Below are 17,967 nucleotides of genomic sequence, written 5' to 3'. Positions count from 1 at the left end.
AGATAGCAGGGGGTAGGGGGTCCCCTATCCTGGTTGGAGGCTGTACTTTCTCTCCGCTTCCTATGACCAGAGGGACTTTTTTTTTTTTTTTTACTGTGTATTCCATCCTCACAATGTATCTCATATCTCTCTGTAAATTTTTATATTTTTATTGAAGTGTAGTTAGTTTACAATGTTGTGTTAGTTTCTGGTGTACAGCAAAGTGATTCAGTTAAATATATTTATTTATTTATTTATTTATTTATTTATTTATTATTCTTTTTCATACTCTTTTCCATTATAGTTTATTACAGGATATTGAATATAGTTCCTGGTGCTATACAGTAGGACCTTGTTGTTTACCTATTTTATATATAGTAGTTTGTATCTGCTAATCCCAAACTCCTAATCTATCCCTCTCCCACACTTTCACCTTTTGTAACCCTAAGTTTGTTTTCTAAGTCTGTGAGTCTGTTTCTGTTTTGTAAATAAGTTCATTTGTACTATTTTTTAGATTCCACATATAAGTGATATCATATGATATTTGTCCAACTTACTTCAGACTTACTTACCTATTTCTCTGACTAACTTTGCTTATTATGATAATCTTTAGGTCCATCCATGTTGCTGCAAATGGCATTATTTCATTCTTTTTTATGGCTGAGTAATATTCCACTGTATACATGTACCACATCTTCTTTATGCATTCATCTGTTGATGGACATTTAGGTTACTTCCATGTCTTGACTATTGTAAATAGTGCAGCTATGAACATTGGGGTGCACGTATCTTTTTGAATTAGAGTTTTCTCAGGATATATGCCCAGGAGTGGGATTGCTGGATCACATGGCAACTCTATTTTTAGTTTTTTAAGGAACCTCCATACTGTTCTCCATAGTGGCTGCACCAATTTACCTTCCCACCAACAGCATAGGAGGGTTCCCTTTTCTCCACCAGAGGGACTTCTACTTCTAATGGACAACTCCAAGGTGCCCAGATGCCAGGCAGCTGGCTTTCCCAGACAGCTGTAAGAGCTGGCACCAAAATCCAAATTGGTGCCCAAAGGGTCAAATTACTCCTGCATTTGAAAAGTTTCCATTCTGATTGTCCTGCACAAAAGGAAAACAATAGGGGTGGGGTGCCTCTACTGGATGGTAGACCTAGTCTGGATGCCCAGCAGAGTACCCTGGCCCAGCAAACCTCTCCAGGGGCGGGTGGGAGGATGCCACCATGCCAACATTGGCCTTGTAAGATTTGCTTTCTCCAATAAAGCCTATTCCTTCACCTAAATCACACGGTTTTGTAGAGTTTAGATAGAAACCAGGTGCATGGCATTCAAGATCTCCTTGGTATAATACTCTGTCCATCATTAACCCCACTATCTTCTCTACTGTCTTGAGAATTTAAAAAGAAAATGCTGTTCAAGAATTTAGGCTAATGGGGAGGCACTACATAAAGCTACACATTCTAGACAGAATGATAAATTCTATAATATGGGAAAGAACACATCTCGGGGGAAGCACTGAACTTGAGATAAGAATTAACTCTGCCTTGGTCCATCAGAGAAGGTTTCACCAAGGAGGTGGTACTTGAGTGTATCAACCTGGCCACTTCTCTTCCCCAGTTCACTTCCTTATTCCCCTGTGACTGTTTTCTGGGGTCACCTCTCCAATAAGCTGCTGCATTCACATCCTGTTTTGGGGGGTGCTTTTGCAGGACCCAGCCTAAGACTTATGGTTTCTTAAACACCAAATTTATGTCATGACTTACCTATTACCACCCTCCAGAACTGTGCTCCAGGAATTCCAGTTTGGGGAACACTAGGGTGGGTTGATCTCTGAACTCTTCCTGCTCCAACACCCCAGAATAACTCTTCACCGTGCAAGGCAGGTGGGACAAGGCTATGTTAGGGGCATGGGCTTTTAAGTAAAGCAGATATTGTTACTGAGTCCAAGCTTGTACTACTCACCGAATGACAGGCCAATAAATCAAGAGATTGCCTCAACGAATAGAGACTTTATTCAGAAAGCCAGCAGACTGAGATGATGGTGGACTAGGGTCCCAAAGAACCATCTTCCCCAAGTTAGAATTCAGGCTTCTTTTATATGGGGGTAGTGGGGGCAGGGGATGTGTTTGGTTGTTGCAATCCTCTTGGTGTCAGAATCCTTTGTTCTTGCAGTTTCCACTAGGTCAGGTCATGATGTTCCTATAGACCTCCAACAAGACAAATGTTTTTCTCTGTTCTGCAGCTTTTTATCCCTATGTGAATGGAAAAGTGTTGTACCTTTAAAGGTCAGAGCCTTGAGAATGGGCTATCCTGCATATTTCAGGCTGTAGGCAACTTTCTTAACTTGTAGCAAAAGGAATAGAACACAAAGGTTAAAGCAAAAGAAACTGATCCAATATGGAGTCAGATTTGTTCTTCCCTATTACAATATGCATTTAAGTTTAGTCTACCCATCCTACTAGTTAGTGTGACCTTGGACAATCTATTCATTTCCTGTGGTTGCCATAAAAGTATCACAAGCTAGGTGGCTTAAAACAACAGAGTCCTATTTTCTCACAGTTCTGAGGCCAGAAGTAAGTCTAAATCAAGGTGTCAGCAGGATTGGTCCATTTTGGAGGTTTCTGAGGGGGAACCTGTTCCATGCATCCCTCAGCTTCAGGCAGTTCTTGGTAATCCTTGGTGTTCCTGATTTGTAGATGCATCACTCCAATCTCTGCCTCTGTCATCATGTAGCATTCTCCCTGTGTGTCTTTTTCTCTGCACTTCCCTCTATTAAAAGAACAGTCATTGCATTAGGCCCTTTCCAATCCAGTATGGCCTCAGTTTAACTTGATTACAACTGCAAAGACCTTATTTCCAAATAAGGTCACATTTACAGGTTGCAGGTGTTAAGACTTGAACATTACCTTTTTGGAGGACAAAGTTCTACCTATCAAGGTGAGTTGCCTAACCTCTCTGGAAACACTGTCCTGTTTGGTTAAACAGGGATGAAAATAAGGTCAAGAGGATTAAATGCTAAAATATGTGTCAGATGCTTAGCGGAGGCCCTGGCAGGCACACATTATACACTTAGTAAATGGTGGCTGGGATTATTGGTGAGTTGAAGTGATCAGCCAGAGAGGCCAGAGCCCTGGGTCTACAAGATGGCCTCGGATATTTCTAAGGCTTTGCAATAAATGAGCTGTCATTTACAGAGATGGAGGCTCAGGTGTTGTCACATGCACATGGGGCTCAGAGAAATGTCACCAACAACAAAGGAAAAGCTTGAGGTTTCCCCAATTTTAATTGGGAAATGGGGCCCAGAAGGGAAGACCTGGAGCTCATTCCCATGTATTCCCAGAGGAATAACCAAGGTTCTCATGGAGAGAAAAAGGTATGGAATATGGATCAAAGAGCTCAGGGTTTGACTCTCCATCCCCCCATTTACTAGTTACATGCAGTTGGGCTCATAGCACCTCTGAGCCCTGGTTTCTTCCATTCCTAGTCCCTCCCTCCTATATCTGTGATATTCTTGTCACTAATCTCATTATTTATATTCTATTATTACCCAGTATATTGTTACTCTTATTACTTTAAACAAATGGTTCTTTTCCATATCAATTAAGAATAAGAAAAGTAAAAGATTTTATTTATCTTCATTTGTTCCTTCTCTAATCCCCTCCCTTCCCTTATGTAGATCCAAGTTTCTGACCTATAACATTTTCCTTCTCCCTGAAGATTTTCTTTTAACATATATTGTAGAGCAGGGCTGAATTTCCTCAGTTTTTGTTTGAGAAAGTCTTATTTCTCCTTCATTTTTTTTTTTTTTTTTTTTTTTGCGGTATGCGGGCCTCTCACTGTTGTGGCCTCCCCCGTTGCGGAGCACAGGCTCTGGATGCGCAGGCCCAGCGGCCATGGCTCACGGGCCCAGCCGCTCCGCGGCATATGGGATCCTCCCAGACCGGGGCACGAACCCGTATCCCCTGCATCGGCAGGCGGACTCTCAACCACTGCGCCACCAGGGAGGCCCTCTCCTTCATTTTGAAGGATAAGTTCACTAGATATAGAATTCCAGGTTGCTGGGGGTGAGAATGCAGAAAGGCAAAAACACATTGGAGGCCATTACTGCAATAATCTACCTACTTAATCCACTAATGGTCCAGGTCTTGCTCATCATAGGATTTGGGGCTCTGCATTGTGGTTGCCCAGCAATTGGACATATGTCATCGTGGTGTCTGCCCATTATCTTTTTTTTTTTTTTTTTTTTTTTTTTTGCGGTATGCAGGCCTCACACTGTTGTGGCCTCTCCCATTGCGGAGCACAGGCTCCAGACATGCAGGCTCAGTGGCCATGGCTCACGGGCCCAGCCGCTCTGCGGCATGTGGGATCTTCCTGGACGGGGGCATGAACCCGCGTCCTCTGCATCAGCGGGCGGACTCTCAACCACTGTGCCACCAGGGAAGCCCTGCCCATTATCTTTTGAATGGATTTTTTTATTTTAGGGAAGGAAATTTCCACTTTGTGAATCCTGCTTACCTCTACAATGGAGAATCAGAATTCGATTTTCCTAGCTTCCCTTGCAGCTAGGACAAAGGACGTGACCTAGATAGCACCAATCAGAAGCAACTAAAGGAGATTTGGCTCCAGAAGAGAGAAATTGTCCACCTTGTTGCAACTTCTTCTGTCCAGCATCTCCAATGCTAGTGCCTAGAAGCAGTGGGATTATGCCTGCAGCCTGTCCAATGGGGAGTTATGATCTTGGTTACTGGCTGCATCATACCCTGTTCAATTCTCTGGCCATCCCAGGGATTGTGTAAGCTAATGAATATCCTTTAATACTTTCCTTTTATGTGTATATGACCTAGGGCTCATTTTGCTATTTGCAGCTAAGAATCCTAATTACGCACTTGTGTGTAACTTTCTCACCTCTAACAACTACCATTCCTACTTATTTCAAAGATTTGTGTAAATATAATAATATATGCTAAAGCCATCTGAAAGCAGCTAGGTGCAATTAGCATGGGGGCTGCGTTTGTTTTATTTCCCACTGAATGCCCAACACTTAGCAGTTAGTGCCTGGAATGTAGTAGGTCCTCAATGAATATTGGTTGGAAAAATATGCTAAGATCATCACAGTTTACACTGGTAATCACCATCATCAACATCTCACTCCTTCTCTATACAGCAGGCCCCTTATGGTTCTGATTATGAGGATTGCATCCAGGTGTCTCTGAAGTCAGCAAATAGACTCCACAATTGGAGACCAGACTAGAAGATGGCGCTGTTTCCTGATGAGTAATCAAGTGGACCTGAGCAAGTCAGATCAGGTTCTGCCAGCAACAATTCATACATGGATAGAAGGAACTAAAACTTGTGCTGTTGCTATTTTTTTTTTTTTTTTTTTTTTGCGGTACGCAGGCCTCTCACTGTTGTGGCCTCTCCTGTTGCGGAGCACAGGCTCCGGACGCGCAGGCTCAGCGGCCATGGCTCATGGGCCCAGCCGCTCCGCGGCATGTGGGATCTTCCTGGACCAGGGCATGAACCCATGTCCCCTGCGTCGGCAGGCGGACTCTCAACCACTGCGCCACCAGGGAAGCCTGCTGCTGCTATTTTGAGGCAAAGCTTCCAAAATTCCAGTTGACAGTCATAGAAATACTGTTTTATAATTATTTATTAAACACCAAGTCAAGGGTAGCATTTTAAATTGCATACTATAGATCTCTAGCAAGAGTTTGAATGTATCACGTGGAAGTTGGTATTTTGATGGACTAGAGCACAGTCTCCCACCACTGGCACTATTGATGTTTGGGAGGGATATTTCTTTGCTCTTGGGAGCTGTCCTGTGCATTATAGAATGTTTAGCAGCATCCCTGGTTTCTATCCACTAGATGCCAGCAGCACTGCTTTCCCCCAGTGCCAGTCATGACAATCAAAAATGTCTCCAGACATTGCCAAATTTCCCCTGGGTGGTGATCACCCTGATTGAGAACTACTGGGCTAGAGCAATATTTCTCATGCTACCAAATCAGCATCTATTCACATGTATTGAGCCCTTGGTAGGCAGTGGGCACTTTGTTGGGTACTTTGATCTGAAGTTCACAGTAACGCTATAAGATAGGAAAAATTATCTTCATTTTACAAATGAAGAAATTGAAAGGAAACTTGTTTGAGCAGAATGACTGAATAACGAATGAGTAGTCCAACAACCATGTGGGTTCAGATCACAACCAGCTCTTCTCACTCCCAGGCTGGAAGTTTGACCCCTCCAGAACCCCACGTTCATTGTTAATCAATCTCGATTACTCCACAGACAAAGGAAGTGCATGCACCTAGAGTGAGGATGCCTTGAGGATTCTGAGAACTGGCTCTGACAGATGAACTTCCCCAAAGCAAATCGGGAACTCCTGATCGTGTTGAAGCTGGTGGAGATAAAGATAGTTCTTTTCTGGAGACCAGCTCTGGGAGACTCTGAAGACTCAAAGATTAAGATGTCACCATGTTTTGCCTGTTTCAGCTTCCACTGCACTGCTTTTATTTACCATTGCTCCCCTTTCTTCATTGGCTTGTGAGGGTTAGCATGTGTATGTGTTCATTTCTGTACCCACTGGTGCCTGGCATGTAACAAGCACATGTTTGTTGAGTGAATGAGTGAATAACTGAAGGGGGGCAGGAGAGAGGATGAAGGGGGTGTGTGTTACATCTCTTTGATCCCTCTTAGAACCTCATCTTCCCATCCTTTGTTTGGAAGACACTTGGCTAAGACAATACCAGTCACCTTGGTGTTCCCAGGTGACCCTCAGTTCTGAGAAACAGCAGGACAGAATTTTAGTATTGGAAGAATACTTAGACATGATATCATCCATATCCAGTCTGGTTCATCCCTATAATATTCCTGACATGCCCATTAAACCCATTCATTTATTCATTCATTCTTTCACTTCGTTGGCCATCTGTTATGTGTTTATTTGTTCTGGATGTAAGGGAGGATGAAGATCTTGGCATTCATCCAATCTGTAGTAGCTAAATAATAGGCTTAACTGCTGAACCAAAGAAACGATGATAACTATGATCGTTAACTATGATGGTATGTTTTCCTCTCTTAACAGTCCAGAGGTGGGCAGGCAGTCCAAGGCCAGCAGGGCATTCTGCTGTGTGAGGTTATCCAGGGACCTGGGCTCCTTCTATCTGATTTTCCTGTTCCTCCCTAGGGTGTGGTCCTCTCCTGCAGGGTGGAAGCTGGCTCACAATATCATGTCCCTATTACAGCCTACAGAGGAAGGTACAGTCATTATATACATCATTTCTCACATCCTATTGGCTGGAACTTAGTCACATGGGCACTACTCCCTCTAAAGGAAGCTGGGAAATGTAGTCTCTAGCCAGGTAGCCATGTGCTCAGCTAAAACTGGGTGTGTGCATCTTCTGTTTTTAAAAAGAAAGAAGGGACAAATCAATACCAAAGATCAAGTCGTAGTCTGCCATACAGCCCAACTCCTTCATTCTTCTGGTTTACAGATAAGGAAACTAGGCCCAGAGACGGGAAGTAGCTTGTCTGAGGTTGCAAAACAAGGCAGTGACAGTAGAACTTTTAAGACCTGTCTCTCGGCTCCTAGGTCATACACTTTCCATCTCAATACATGGTGCCTTTTAGTAAATTGTTATTATTACTCCTACTCCACTTGGCTTCTGCTTTCTAAGAGAAGGATTTATTCTCTCTGATACAGACTGTGTAGACTGAAAAAAAATGCACAACCTAAAAGTTGAGAGTTATGTTTTATTCGGTGGAAAAAACTGAGCACTTAAGCCTGAGACACAGCATCTCAGATAGCTCTGAAGGACTGCTCCGAAGAGGCAAGGGGGAAGCCAGGATATACAGGGGTTTTTGCAACAAAGACAAGGTAGTCAGAACATCACAAGATGACTGTTCATTAAAGAAAGCCAGACAACTCAAGTTAAGGAATTTAGTGCTTTTCTATGCATTATGGGAAGATGCAAGAGTCTGGGCTCACTGAAATCATGCCTTTGATATGCACCTCAGCTATCTGGGGCCAGTATCCTGTGTTTTCTCATCCTGAGTTTCCTCAGGGTGTACCGTTGGGAGCAGGGGGGTGCAGGGGGGAGTGGGTGGCTGCAATGTGAGGATTCCATGGTGGGTATTATGTTTTCCATCCTGAGCTCCCTCAGGGCTCACCGGCACCATCCAGGGTGGCTGAAGCGGGTGTAGAGGCTGATAGCTGCTACAGCCTTTGTTTACTGATATGGTAGCCAGCATTTTTAGTTCACAAGGGTTCTACAGATCAATGGTTCTTAGTCCCTTTTTTTTTAGGGGAAGAGGTAGACTCATGGAACTTTTCAGGGAACTATGAAAGACTTTCACTCTCCCCCCATAAAAATACTCAAACATGCATGCACGGGCAGGCACACACACACGTAAGTACACACACACAAGTCCAGGTGCAGTCTGGAGTATTCCCTCCCATATGACCCTAAGAATCCCTGTCAACCCAGGTGGGAATACAACATAACACACTCCATGGATGCTGTACTTGGCAGCTACGGAGCCTTCTTCCTGACCCAGTTGGGTTCACGTTACAGCTAGAATTCCCTGCAAACACTTAATTTGAGATCAGCGTGGAGCTACTATGCAAATTGATTTAATATAAGAATGAGGAGCTCAGAATTGCTCGGCTACCAAGTTCCAAACAAGGGAAGTTTTATCAGGCCAGGAAAGGAAGAAAGGCCATAATAGTAGCAACTGATGGATCCTTCTTTTGGGTAAGCATGCACACCCATGCACTTACCCACAAAGACTCAACAATAAAAGGTAACTCTTGAAATTACCATTTTTTAAATCATTAGGGATAATTTGCTATCTGAGTGAGGTGATTTTCAACAATGAACTGGCTCTGCAAACCATTCCTTATCTTGGTGTGTCACAGCACAGCCTTTCTCATTTTTTTCTTTATAATATACAACACTGCCAAACAGAACATATTGAAAGAAAGTGCAAGCAGACAGTATTTACTCTAACTGAACCAGAATCAAGTTTTAAATAAAATAGGCTTAACAGAAACGATAACAAAATCTGATCTAGCAGACTCAAGAAAATGACTTGGCACAGAAGACAGCCTGCCCGGAGAATTACATGAGCCTCTCCTGTACGATTGTGTTACATAAAATTAAAGGTTACAGCTGCTGGAGCTTATAGTTCTAAATGCAAGTCTGGTGAATGCTTAATCGTGTTCTCTGTGATAGGTCCAGCAGCCCCAAGAATCTACTCATGAAAATTGAAGTCAGAAAAAGCATCCCAGTTCTTATTTTCTGTGCCTCTATTTGGGATTTGAGATGTAACACAGAATCGTATACTCAATTTCGTGTCACATTCATAGGAGAAGCCTTAGACGGCAACTCTCATGGTCTTTCCACAGTCAACCTCCTGGGAAAGGCAGATACACTCAGGGCAGAGAAGCAGATGGCTTTTATTTTATTTATTTATTTTGCCGCTAGTCAGAAGACCACACAAAGCCTTATCAGTATGTGAGCCAGGCAAGAGGGCAAGACCTGTAGCTGGCTTCGCCTTGAACACAGCCGATACCAAGTTTAGCCATTCTCATTCAGGGGACTAGGTGACACTCAACATTGTGTAGGAGATAGAGGAGGAAGGTACTTACGTCAAAATAATTCAGCCAGATTGTGTCAGGAGGACGTGACCGATTCCTGCAGCCATGAAGAGTCATGACGAGGGTTTCTGGAGGCTTCCAGTCTCAGCTGTCTGCTAGGGAGAGCAGAGCGGGAGATGGAGGGTACCACCTTGTCATCCATCCCCCCTTTCCATACCTGGAGACCTGCCTGGTTGAAACTGAGTCTTGGTTGGGCGGGGGTTAGATTAAATGCGTGACTCTGTCTCCTTGACAAAAGAAGCCCTCACCCAGACACCAGTAGGAGAATGGAGTTCGTTCTCATCTGTCTTCTTTTGGCAGTGGGCTTCTGACTACAAATGTCCATTGGAGTCTCCTCTGTCTCAGTCTTTCCCAACAGCACCTGAAAAATCTTTTTCTGTAAAGAGTATTTTATGGAGCTGTAAGTAGGAAGAGTTAAGAACTGAGTGCTCTATGAGGAATGAAAACATAAACTTGTACTTAGCTTTTAAGCATATATTCCATGTATTAGACTTAATTATGCATATGGAGTCACTTCCATCTCTCATAAATCTAGAGCTATATGTGTCACATAATCCTCGGAACAAATGATGACTTTATAGATGACGAGCCACAGAGAACAATCATAAAGCCTCTGCTGGGCCCCCAGGATACCTTGGGCAGCATCTTCTCATACAAGGTGGTGGGATGCATTTTTACTTACTGGTCTCCTTAGTGCTCCTACCCCAGCGTCTGACACAAAATACAAGCTCAGGGCATGTTAACTAAAGCACTAAATGATAGTGAGGAAGCCATTTGCCAGAAGCAGTTTGGACATTATTTCTAACCAGATTTTTATCGGGTTCACTTCTTGTGAACCCTTCCCCCACGTAGCTCCCAGAGCACCCCAGACTTCGGGTTTCCTCTTATATGCTGGTTACTGCCTCTACATCTCCCCAGCCTGTTTTTATTAGAGGCCCTGGGGTTTGACATCTGGCATCTCCTTCTTCCTTGGTGTCTCCAAGATGATCTCCTCCAATCTCAGGGCCTGAAATGTCATTTATAAGCTCAGGATTCCCAAATTTACATTTCCAGTCTCACTTTCTCCGCTAATCCCCAGACATACCTGTCTAGAGGCCGGTAAGCAGCCACAGGAAACATGTCCCAAACAGGACTCCAGATCTCCCCACTTGCCCTCCCATCTCCTGCTGCCACTCAGCTCCCTGCCCCACAAAGGCACAGATCCTACCCTGCCCACAGTTTTCCCCAACTTGGTCAATGTCAACTTTTTCCTTCCGATTGTTCAAGCCAAAATCTCCTAGTCATCCTTGTTGTACTGGCTTCCCCCTCTGCCTGTAATGTTTTCACCCCAGGTATCCATGTGGCCAGCTCCCTCCCTGCCTTCTGGATTTTCCTCTGGTATCTGCCCAGTGAGGCTTCCCTGACCATCCCGCTTAAAAGTCCAGTCGCCTGATTGGTGGCGACGGAGTTGGTGTTCCTTTCATGTTTCCCAGCAAAACCTGCATTTCTACACACCTGAAACCATCCTCAGTCATCATTTTGTCAGTGAATATTTGTGAGCATCATTTCTGTATCAGGTACTGAACAAGACCTCGGGGGCACAAAGATCCCTGTATACAGACCTGGCTGCCCTTGAGGCTCACGGATAATAGGAGAGAGGGTAGAATGTGGAAGCAAGGCCATGTGGTGTGGGTCCACGCATGCCTGTAGGGAGACAGCCTTGCTGCTGAGTAACTGTGGTGGTTGCATGGTGGCCCCCGATGAGATACATCCAAGTTCTAGCCTTGCTGCTGAGTAGCTGTGGTGGTTGCACGGTGGCCCCCGATGAGATACACCCAAGTTCTAGCCTTGCTGCTGAGTAGCTGTGGTGGTTGCATGGTGGCCCCCAATGAGATACATCCAAGTTCTAACCCCCGCCGGGAACTGTGAATGTGATCTTATTTGGAAAAAGAGTCTTTGCTGGTGTTTCGGGATCTTGAGATGAAAACATCCTGGATTATCTAGGTGGGTCCTAAATCCAATTTATAAGAGACAGAGGAGGAGGTGACATGGAGACAGAAGGTCATGTGAAGATAGTAGCAGGGATGGGGTTCTGCAGCCCTAAGGCAGGGAATGCCTGGAACCACCAGAAGCTGGAAGAGGCCTGTAACTGACCCTCCCTCAGAGCTTCTAGAGGGAACCCACCCTGCAGACACCTTCATTTTGGACTTCTGCCCTCCAGAACAGTGAGAAAATATATTTCTGATGCTTTAAACCAAGTTTGTGATAACTTGTTACAGAAGCCATAGGAAACTATAATACAGTAACTGTGGCATTAAGGACAAGCCATTTGACCCTCTGAGACTCTTTTTCTCCATCTGCAAAATGGGGATCTTCCTAGCACCCCCTCATGTCACACAGTAACGTAGTGATGAACCATGCCTTACAAAAATCAGGTGTGAGTTAGTGTCCACAGATTTTTTTCAAAATGAAAATATTGCTCATTGTTTTTACTGATTATTAAAATAATACAAAATTTTAAAAAGAAAATAAAAATGATCTGAATTTCACAACTCCAGAAACAGCCACTATTCCCTACTTCGTTTCTTTCAGATCTGGTATATATGTTTAATTTGTGGATCTAAATCTCCACCACTTTGCAACCATTTGGCCTTGGCTTAACCTCTCTGTGCTTTTGTCTCTATTAGTACAGGGATGATAGTCACGTCCACCTGCCAGGTTTGTTGTGAGGACTAAAAGGGGTGATCTATGAAAAGTACTTGAAATAACAGGCCTGACACAATATCTATAAATGGGTAGAGGGTCAGGGAAGGGGTTGCCTGGAGAGCCACACTTCCTGCAAAGTGCTGGCGTGGAGCTGACACGCAGAGAGTGCTCCATACAGCACGCTGCAGCTGCTATCCTGATCACCCCTGCACTCAGTCACTGCACTCCAGCGACCTGGAACAGCCGAGGCCCTTCTCGCTTGGCCTCCGGACTTTGCCTGGTTGCCCCCTCTTCTCCCACCTGGCTGATTCTTCCTTGCCCTTCTGGTCTCAGCTAATGTGCCATCACCCTCCTGTCAGCTTCTTTGAGTGTGGTTCTGTAATAGGGAAGAACAAATCTGACTCCATATTGGATCTGTTTCTTTTACTTTAACTTTTTAATTCTATTGCTTTTGTAGCCTCTGGCCTGGAATATACAGGATTGCCCATTCTCAAGGCCCTGAATTTTAGAGGTATAACACTTTTCCATTCATATAGAGATAAAAGGTTGCAGAACAGAGAATAACATTTGCCTTGTTGAAGGTTATAGGAACATCGTGACCTGACCTAGTGGACAACTGCAAGAACAACGAATTCTGACATCAAGAAGTTTCCAACAACCAAATACACTCTCTCTCCTTTTAGTATAAAAGAAGCCTGAATTCTAACTTGGGGAAGATGGTTTTTCAGGGCACTAGTCCACCATCATCTCAGTCCTTGCCCAACAGCTGTCTCTCTATTGACCTGTCCTGGGGTGAGTGGTATGAACTTGGACTCGGTAACCATTCAGGGGCCTCCCCTCTGCCTTCACAGCCTGTGCTTATCCCCCTCCCCCTAATCAGAGTATGACCCGCTCTGTGAGTGTTGCCCTTGTCCTTCACCAGCCTTTTAAACTTCAGCTTCATGGAAGCAGACCCTGTCTTACTCATTGCTGGGTCTGCCTCCAGCACCCAGCCCAGGGCCTGGCCCACAGCAAGTGTTCAGAAAATGCTTGTTCAACAAAGGAGGAAGTGAAGGAACAAACACTCGTGACTCCTTTCTGGGGGACCCTGCGCCTGCCCTGACTCTCGGGGCTGGGACAGGTGCCTCCTGTGTTCCTGTAGCCTCCTGGGATCCCTTCCACACAGTACAAATCACAGTTAGAGATTTTGCATGCATGACTATTCATTGAATATATGTATTTGTCAGTTCTTTCTTTTTTTTTTTTTTTTGCGGTACGCAGGCCTCTCACTGTTGTGGCCTCTCCCGTTGTGGAGCACAGGCTGCAGACACGCAGGCTCAGCGGCCATGGCTCACGGGCCCAGCCGCTCCGCGGCACGTGGGATCTTCCCAGACCAGGGCACAAACCTGTATCCCCTGCATCGACAGGCGGACTCTCAACCACTGCGCCACCAGGGAAGCCCTGTCAGTCCTTTCTGTGATAATGCTGTGGAACAACCACCCCCTCAGCAACCCCCCCCACCAACAAATCTCACTGGCTTACAAGAACATATTTTTCTTGCTTGTGAGCTTGTAGTTCTGCTTCAGGATACACGTGGGGTTCAGGTGTACACCTTGGGGCTCTCATTCTGGGAACAGAGGCTACCCAGGGCCAGATCTTCTTGTGGTGGATGGCAAAAGGACAAGAGAGCTGAAACATGCAACATCTTAAGGCTGTCACTCAGAACTGGCACACTGTCACTTCCTCCCATAGACCACTGGCCAAAGTAAGTCCTATGGCACGCTCCACCTCAGTGGTAGGGAAGTAGGAAATGCCCCCTCATTCCAGTGAGCAGTAACAAGGACAGGGAGAGAAGAAAAAATTGTGAGTTAAGAGTACAGTTTACACCATGGCTAATTACTGAGGATAATAACTAACACCTGTGTTGTGCTTATTATGTTCCAGGCATCAACATCAATTCATTTATTCTGCATAACAACCCAAGGAGGGGGGAAAAATACTATTATCATCCCCATTTTGCAGATGAACAAACTGAGGCCAGTAGAGGTTAAGTAATTTACCCAAGTTAGCTTGCTAGAGAGTGGCAAAGTGGAATGAAATCTGGGAAGAACAGGGCCCAACACTCATGCCTGTTACAATCCCTCCTCCTGCCTCTTGGTCTAGGGGCTGCACCTCCTTTATCTTGGTTAAGTACATTGCCTGGTGTAGACTGGCCACTCAGTCAATGCTTGTGGGCAGAATGAAAAGCAAGAAATAGTTATTGATCATTTGTTACATGCCAGGCCCTGTTACCTGCTTTTATAAATATTATCTGATATAATTCTCATAGCAACGCTGGGGAGTTAATATCAACCTCCCCATTTCACAGATGAGAGCTGGAAGGTGGGGGCACATACAGCTTGTAAGTGGTAGAACCAGTTCTGTAAATGATGCTTGTCTGATCCCTGAGGCCTAGCAGTTTAGGCCAATCCTGAAACTTTAGCTGGATGGGGCTGGCTCCGTCTGCTCGACCTCTCCCCGTTGTCTCTCGGAGTTTTCTTGCTGTGTTAGACAGAGAAACACTCCCTCCGTTCCCTCCTCCCCCACAGAAAGAGACAGACAAAGAGACAGAGACAGCTTGGGGGTGGGGGAGACAGGATAGGGAGATAAAAAGAACCACTGCTTTCCACCAAAGCACAGACGGTAACTTAAGGCGCCCAGCAGATGGCAGGATGTGGCCAGAGATTCCTGGCTACCAGGCACCTGGGCGGGCAGGACTGCACCGCGCGGGTAACCTGCGCGTCCCTCAGGGAGCGCCCTCTGAGAGTCCGCGCTCGCCCCACGAGAGCTTTGGGGCACACCCATCGTACCCCTGTCATTAGCATCCCCGTGCCCAGTCTGGGCTCCCCAGCTCCCGCCGCTAGGACCCCACCGTCCCAGATGCGAACCGCCCTTAGTTCAATTTCAGGGGACTCCCGAGGCCCACGCAGAGCCACTCCTAGGGAGAATGATTTGGGGCAAACCACGCCCCTTTGGGGACTCAGTTTCCACTGGAGAATGAAGGGGTTAGACTGAGTCCAAAAGGGTAACTCTACTTTCACTCATTAAACATTTAGAAAAACATTAAGAAGGAAGAGCGTGTGCTGCAGAACTGGCAGACACACCACTGCCCGGGTCTCAGTCCGAGTGGACAAATAAGGCCAATAGGGCGTCCGGGGGCCTCCCTTCGTAGCCAGGACCGACTAACTACTGACCGAAGAGCTCCTTTACCCCTGAACCCTACCTGACTCGAAAATGGGCAACAACGCTTTTTCTAACCGTTGGGTTGTTGAGAGGTGACATGGGATTGTGTTTATAAAGCCCTTGACTGAGGCCCGGCACACAGTAGATGCTCACGACTCGCTTACTGCCTGGAGGGAGCGCCCCGACTCCTCCGGGCCGACGCTGCGCTCAGCTCCGGTGGGTGCAGCGGGGAGGCGGCGGCCCGCGCCCTCTCCTCCAGGCAGCCCCCGGAGCTGCGCTCGCCCGCTCGCCCCCTCTGCGCAGCCCCCGCCCATTCCCTCCTTCCCCTCCTGCTCCTCCTCCTCTTCCCGCGCCGCCTCCGGTCTCCCGCGTGGAGCGCGCCTCGGTGACCCCCGCGCCGCGAGCTCCAGCGTTCCAGGGCGGGCGCGAGCGAGGGGCGCGGCAGAAGAGCTAGCGTGGCCAGGGAGCGGCGGGCGAGGCGGGAGAGCGCCGCCAGGGGGACGCCCGGGAGGAGGGGGCGAGGTTCCCGCCGCAGAGCGGCGCTCAGCCCCCTCCGGCTCGGCGCGCGGCTGCAGCGTGGGCTGGGCGCTCGCAGCACATTCCGCACCCGCACCACGGCGGCCGGGCATGTAGTAGCGGCAGCTGCGGCAGCCGCCGCGGCGGAATATGGGCGGGAACCACTCCCACAAGCCCCCGGTGTTTGACGAGAATGAGGAAGGTAAGAGGGCGAGGGGCGCCTGCCCCGCGCTGCCCCCTCGGGCATCGGCCGGGTATCCCTCCTTCCAGCACCCTTGGCTGAGCGTCGGCTGTGTGCCCGGCCCGTGCCGGGCTAGGGGCTACTACAGAGGCAACAACTCCTCGCGTCGGTGCCCCTTAGGGGCCGGGACGGTGCCGAGCGCGAGCCCGGGCGGGGGATTCCGAGAGGAGAGTGAACCCGAAGGCTTCACTTGGGGGAGCAGGAGGGATGAGTTGACTTCGGAGGCGAGTCTGGATGTTGTTTGGGCTCCGGGGAAGCCGAGGTCTCCTTTAGAGCCCGAGGCTGAAGGAGGCGTTGTGTGTGTTTGTGTGTACTACGCATTTGGTCTTGTGCACGGGCAGGTTCCAGGCTGCCCTCCTCATTCGCCCAGGACAGCTTAGGGAAACTTTTCTTGATTAAACTCTGTCTGGGCGGAAGGCGTCCCGCTGTTGGCAGCCTCCCAGGTGGAGGAGTGGTGTAGGCTGTCCAACCTCATCTAAACTCCAGAACTGGGTTCTTGTGGCTCCGATCGGTAGAGCTTCGTATTTGGAATAGCAGAAACCCTTTTCCAGCGCTGTGTGTCTGTGGGCAACTTCCTTAACCTCTCTGAAACCTTTGTTTCACCTAGGAGAAGAGACTTAGGATAACCGCTTACTACCTTAGGGGGTCATTTGAAGCTTAACCACTGGTAATTCATGTGAGAAGTGCCTTGTAAATATAATAAGTTACAGAGCTCTGCACAGTGTTGTTTATGTGTTAACTTTGCCTCTAAAAGCTCGGTTTCCTATTGTACTGGTTTCTCCAGTCTCCACTGTGCCCCCAAATGAGAGCCAGGTCTACTGAGCATAGTCCACGTGCCAGCCAGTGTTCTAGGGCTTTACATGTGCTCACTCAGGCCTCATGGCAACCGTATGAAGTGGGTACTTTTGTTGTTCCATTTTACAGTTGAAGAAAGAGATGTGTCCTAGTCAGAGCTGGCTTTGAGGCTGGACAGTCTGCCCTGGAGGCAGTGCTTCTTGTGCCCAGGAATAGGCTTGAGGGCATCAGTCATGATCTCTAAACCTACCAAGGCTGTGGGCGGTAGTCAAACGCTCACCCTGGCAGTCCCTCTGAAAAGAATACCTGAATACAGTCAATGTAATTGAGTCAGGCCCATTTGGTCCTTTCTTAAAGGAGTCCCTAGTCTAGTGGCACTGAGTACCATCCATGGTGATAAGGGCAGTGAGTGGGACCAGTGCAGGGGCTTGGAGACCCAAGGAAGGCTAAGCCCTTCCTGGTTGTTTAGTCTGGAGCACAGGTAGATAGGGAGCCAGGAGTGGACAGACAAGAGGTAGCCAGGTGAGTGGGGGAGGCTCTTGTGTATCCCAGGAAGCATTTGGACACCATGTAGCTGAACTCTTCCCCAGTCAAGTTCATAATGACCCTGAATTGCTCTATGAAAGCCAAAGTGATCTTGACACTTAAATCAGTATTTAAATATGTGCTCTGGTAGGGACACATCCTGCTTGGGGGGGATGTGGGCAGGCCTGTCCCTTTGGGAGAACTTCTGTCCTGTGAGGTTACATTCAGGGGTGCTCAGACCCTATGAGAAGATACACTCATTGACAGATGGAGAGGATGACTTGGGCCAAAAACTTTCTGTTCTCAATCAGTCAAAGGTTTCCTGTCTATTTTGGGGAACGGACCTATATTAGTCTGCT

The 17,967-nt window shown here is 47.1% G+C and overlaps 1 protein-coding gene across 2 annotated transcripts in view; it reads left to right on the top strand.

Annotated features, from left to right (window-relative positions):
• Positions 1–16,132: 16,132 nt before the first annotated feature.
• The window catches only part of STK32B (serine/threonine kinase 32B), a gene marked incomplete at its 3' end in the record, with an annotated part of 355,734 nt that continues 353,899 nt past the window's right edge, over positions 16,133–17,967 (top strand). For both annotated transcript variants that reach the window (XM_082629843.1, XM_082629842.1), the window contains exon 1: positions 16,133–16,249. In XM_082629843.1, coding sequence (XP_082485969.1) covers positions 16,198–16,249 — 52 coding nt within the window. In that variant the 5' untranslated portion in view covers positions 16,133–16,197. The remainder of the gene's footprint in view (positions 16,250–17,967) is intronic.

The sequence above is a fragment of the Mesoplodon mirus genome (assembly GCF_964341445.2).
Source record: "Mesoplodon mirus genome assembly, chromosome: 2".
Lineage (NCBI taxonomy): Eukaryota > Metazoa > Chordata > Mammalia > Artiodactyla > Ziphiidae > Mesoplodon > Mesoplodon mirus.
Note: the sequence above shows the minus strand (reverse complement) of the source record. Positions and strands in the feature narration are given on the sequence as shown.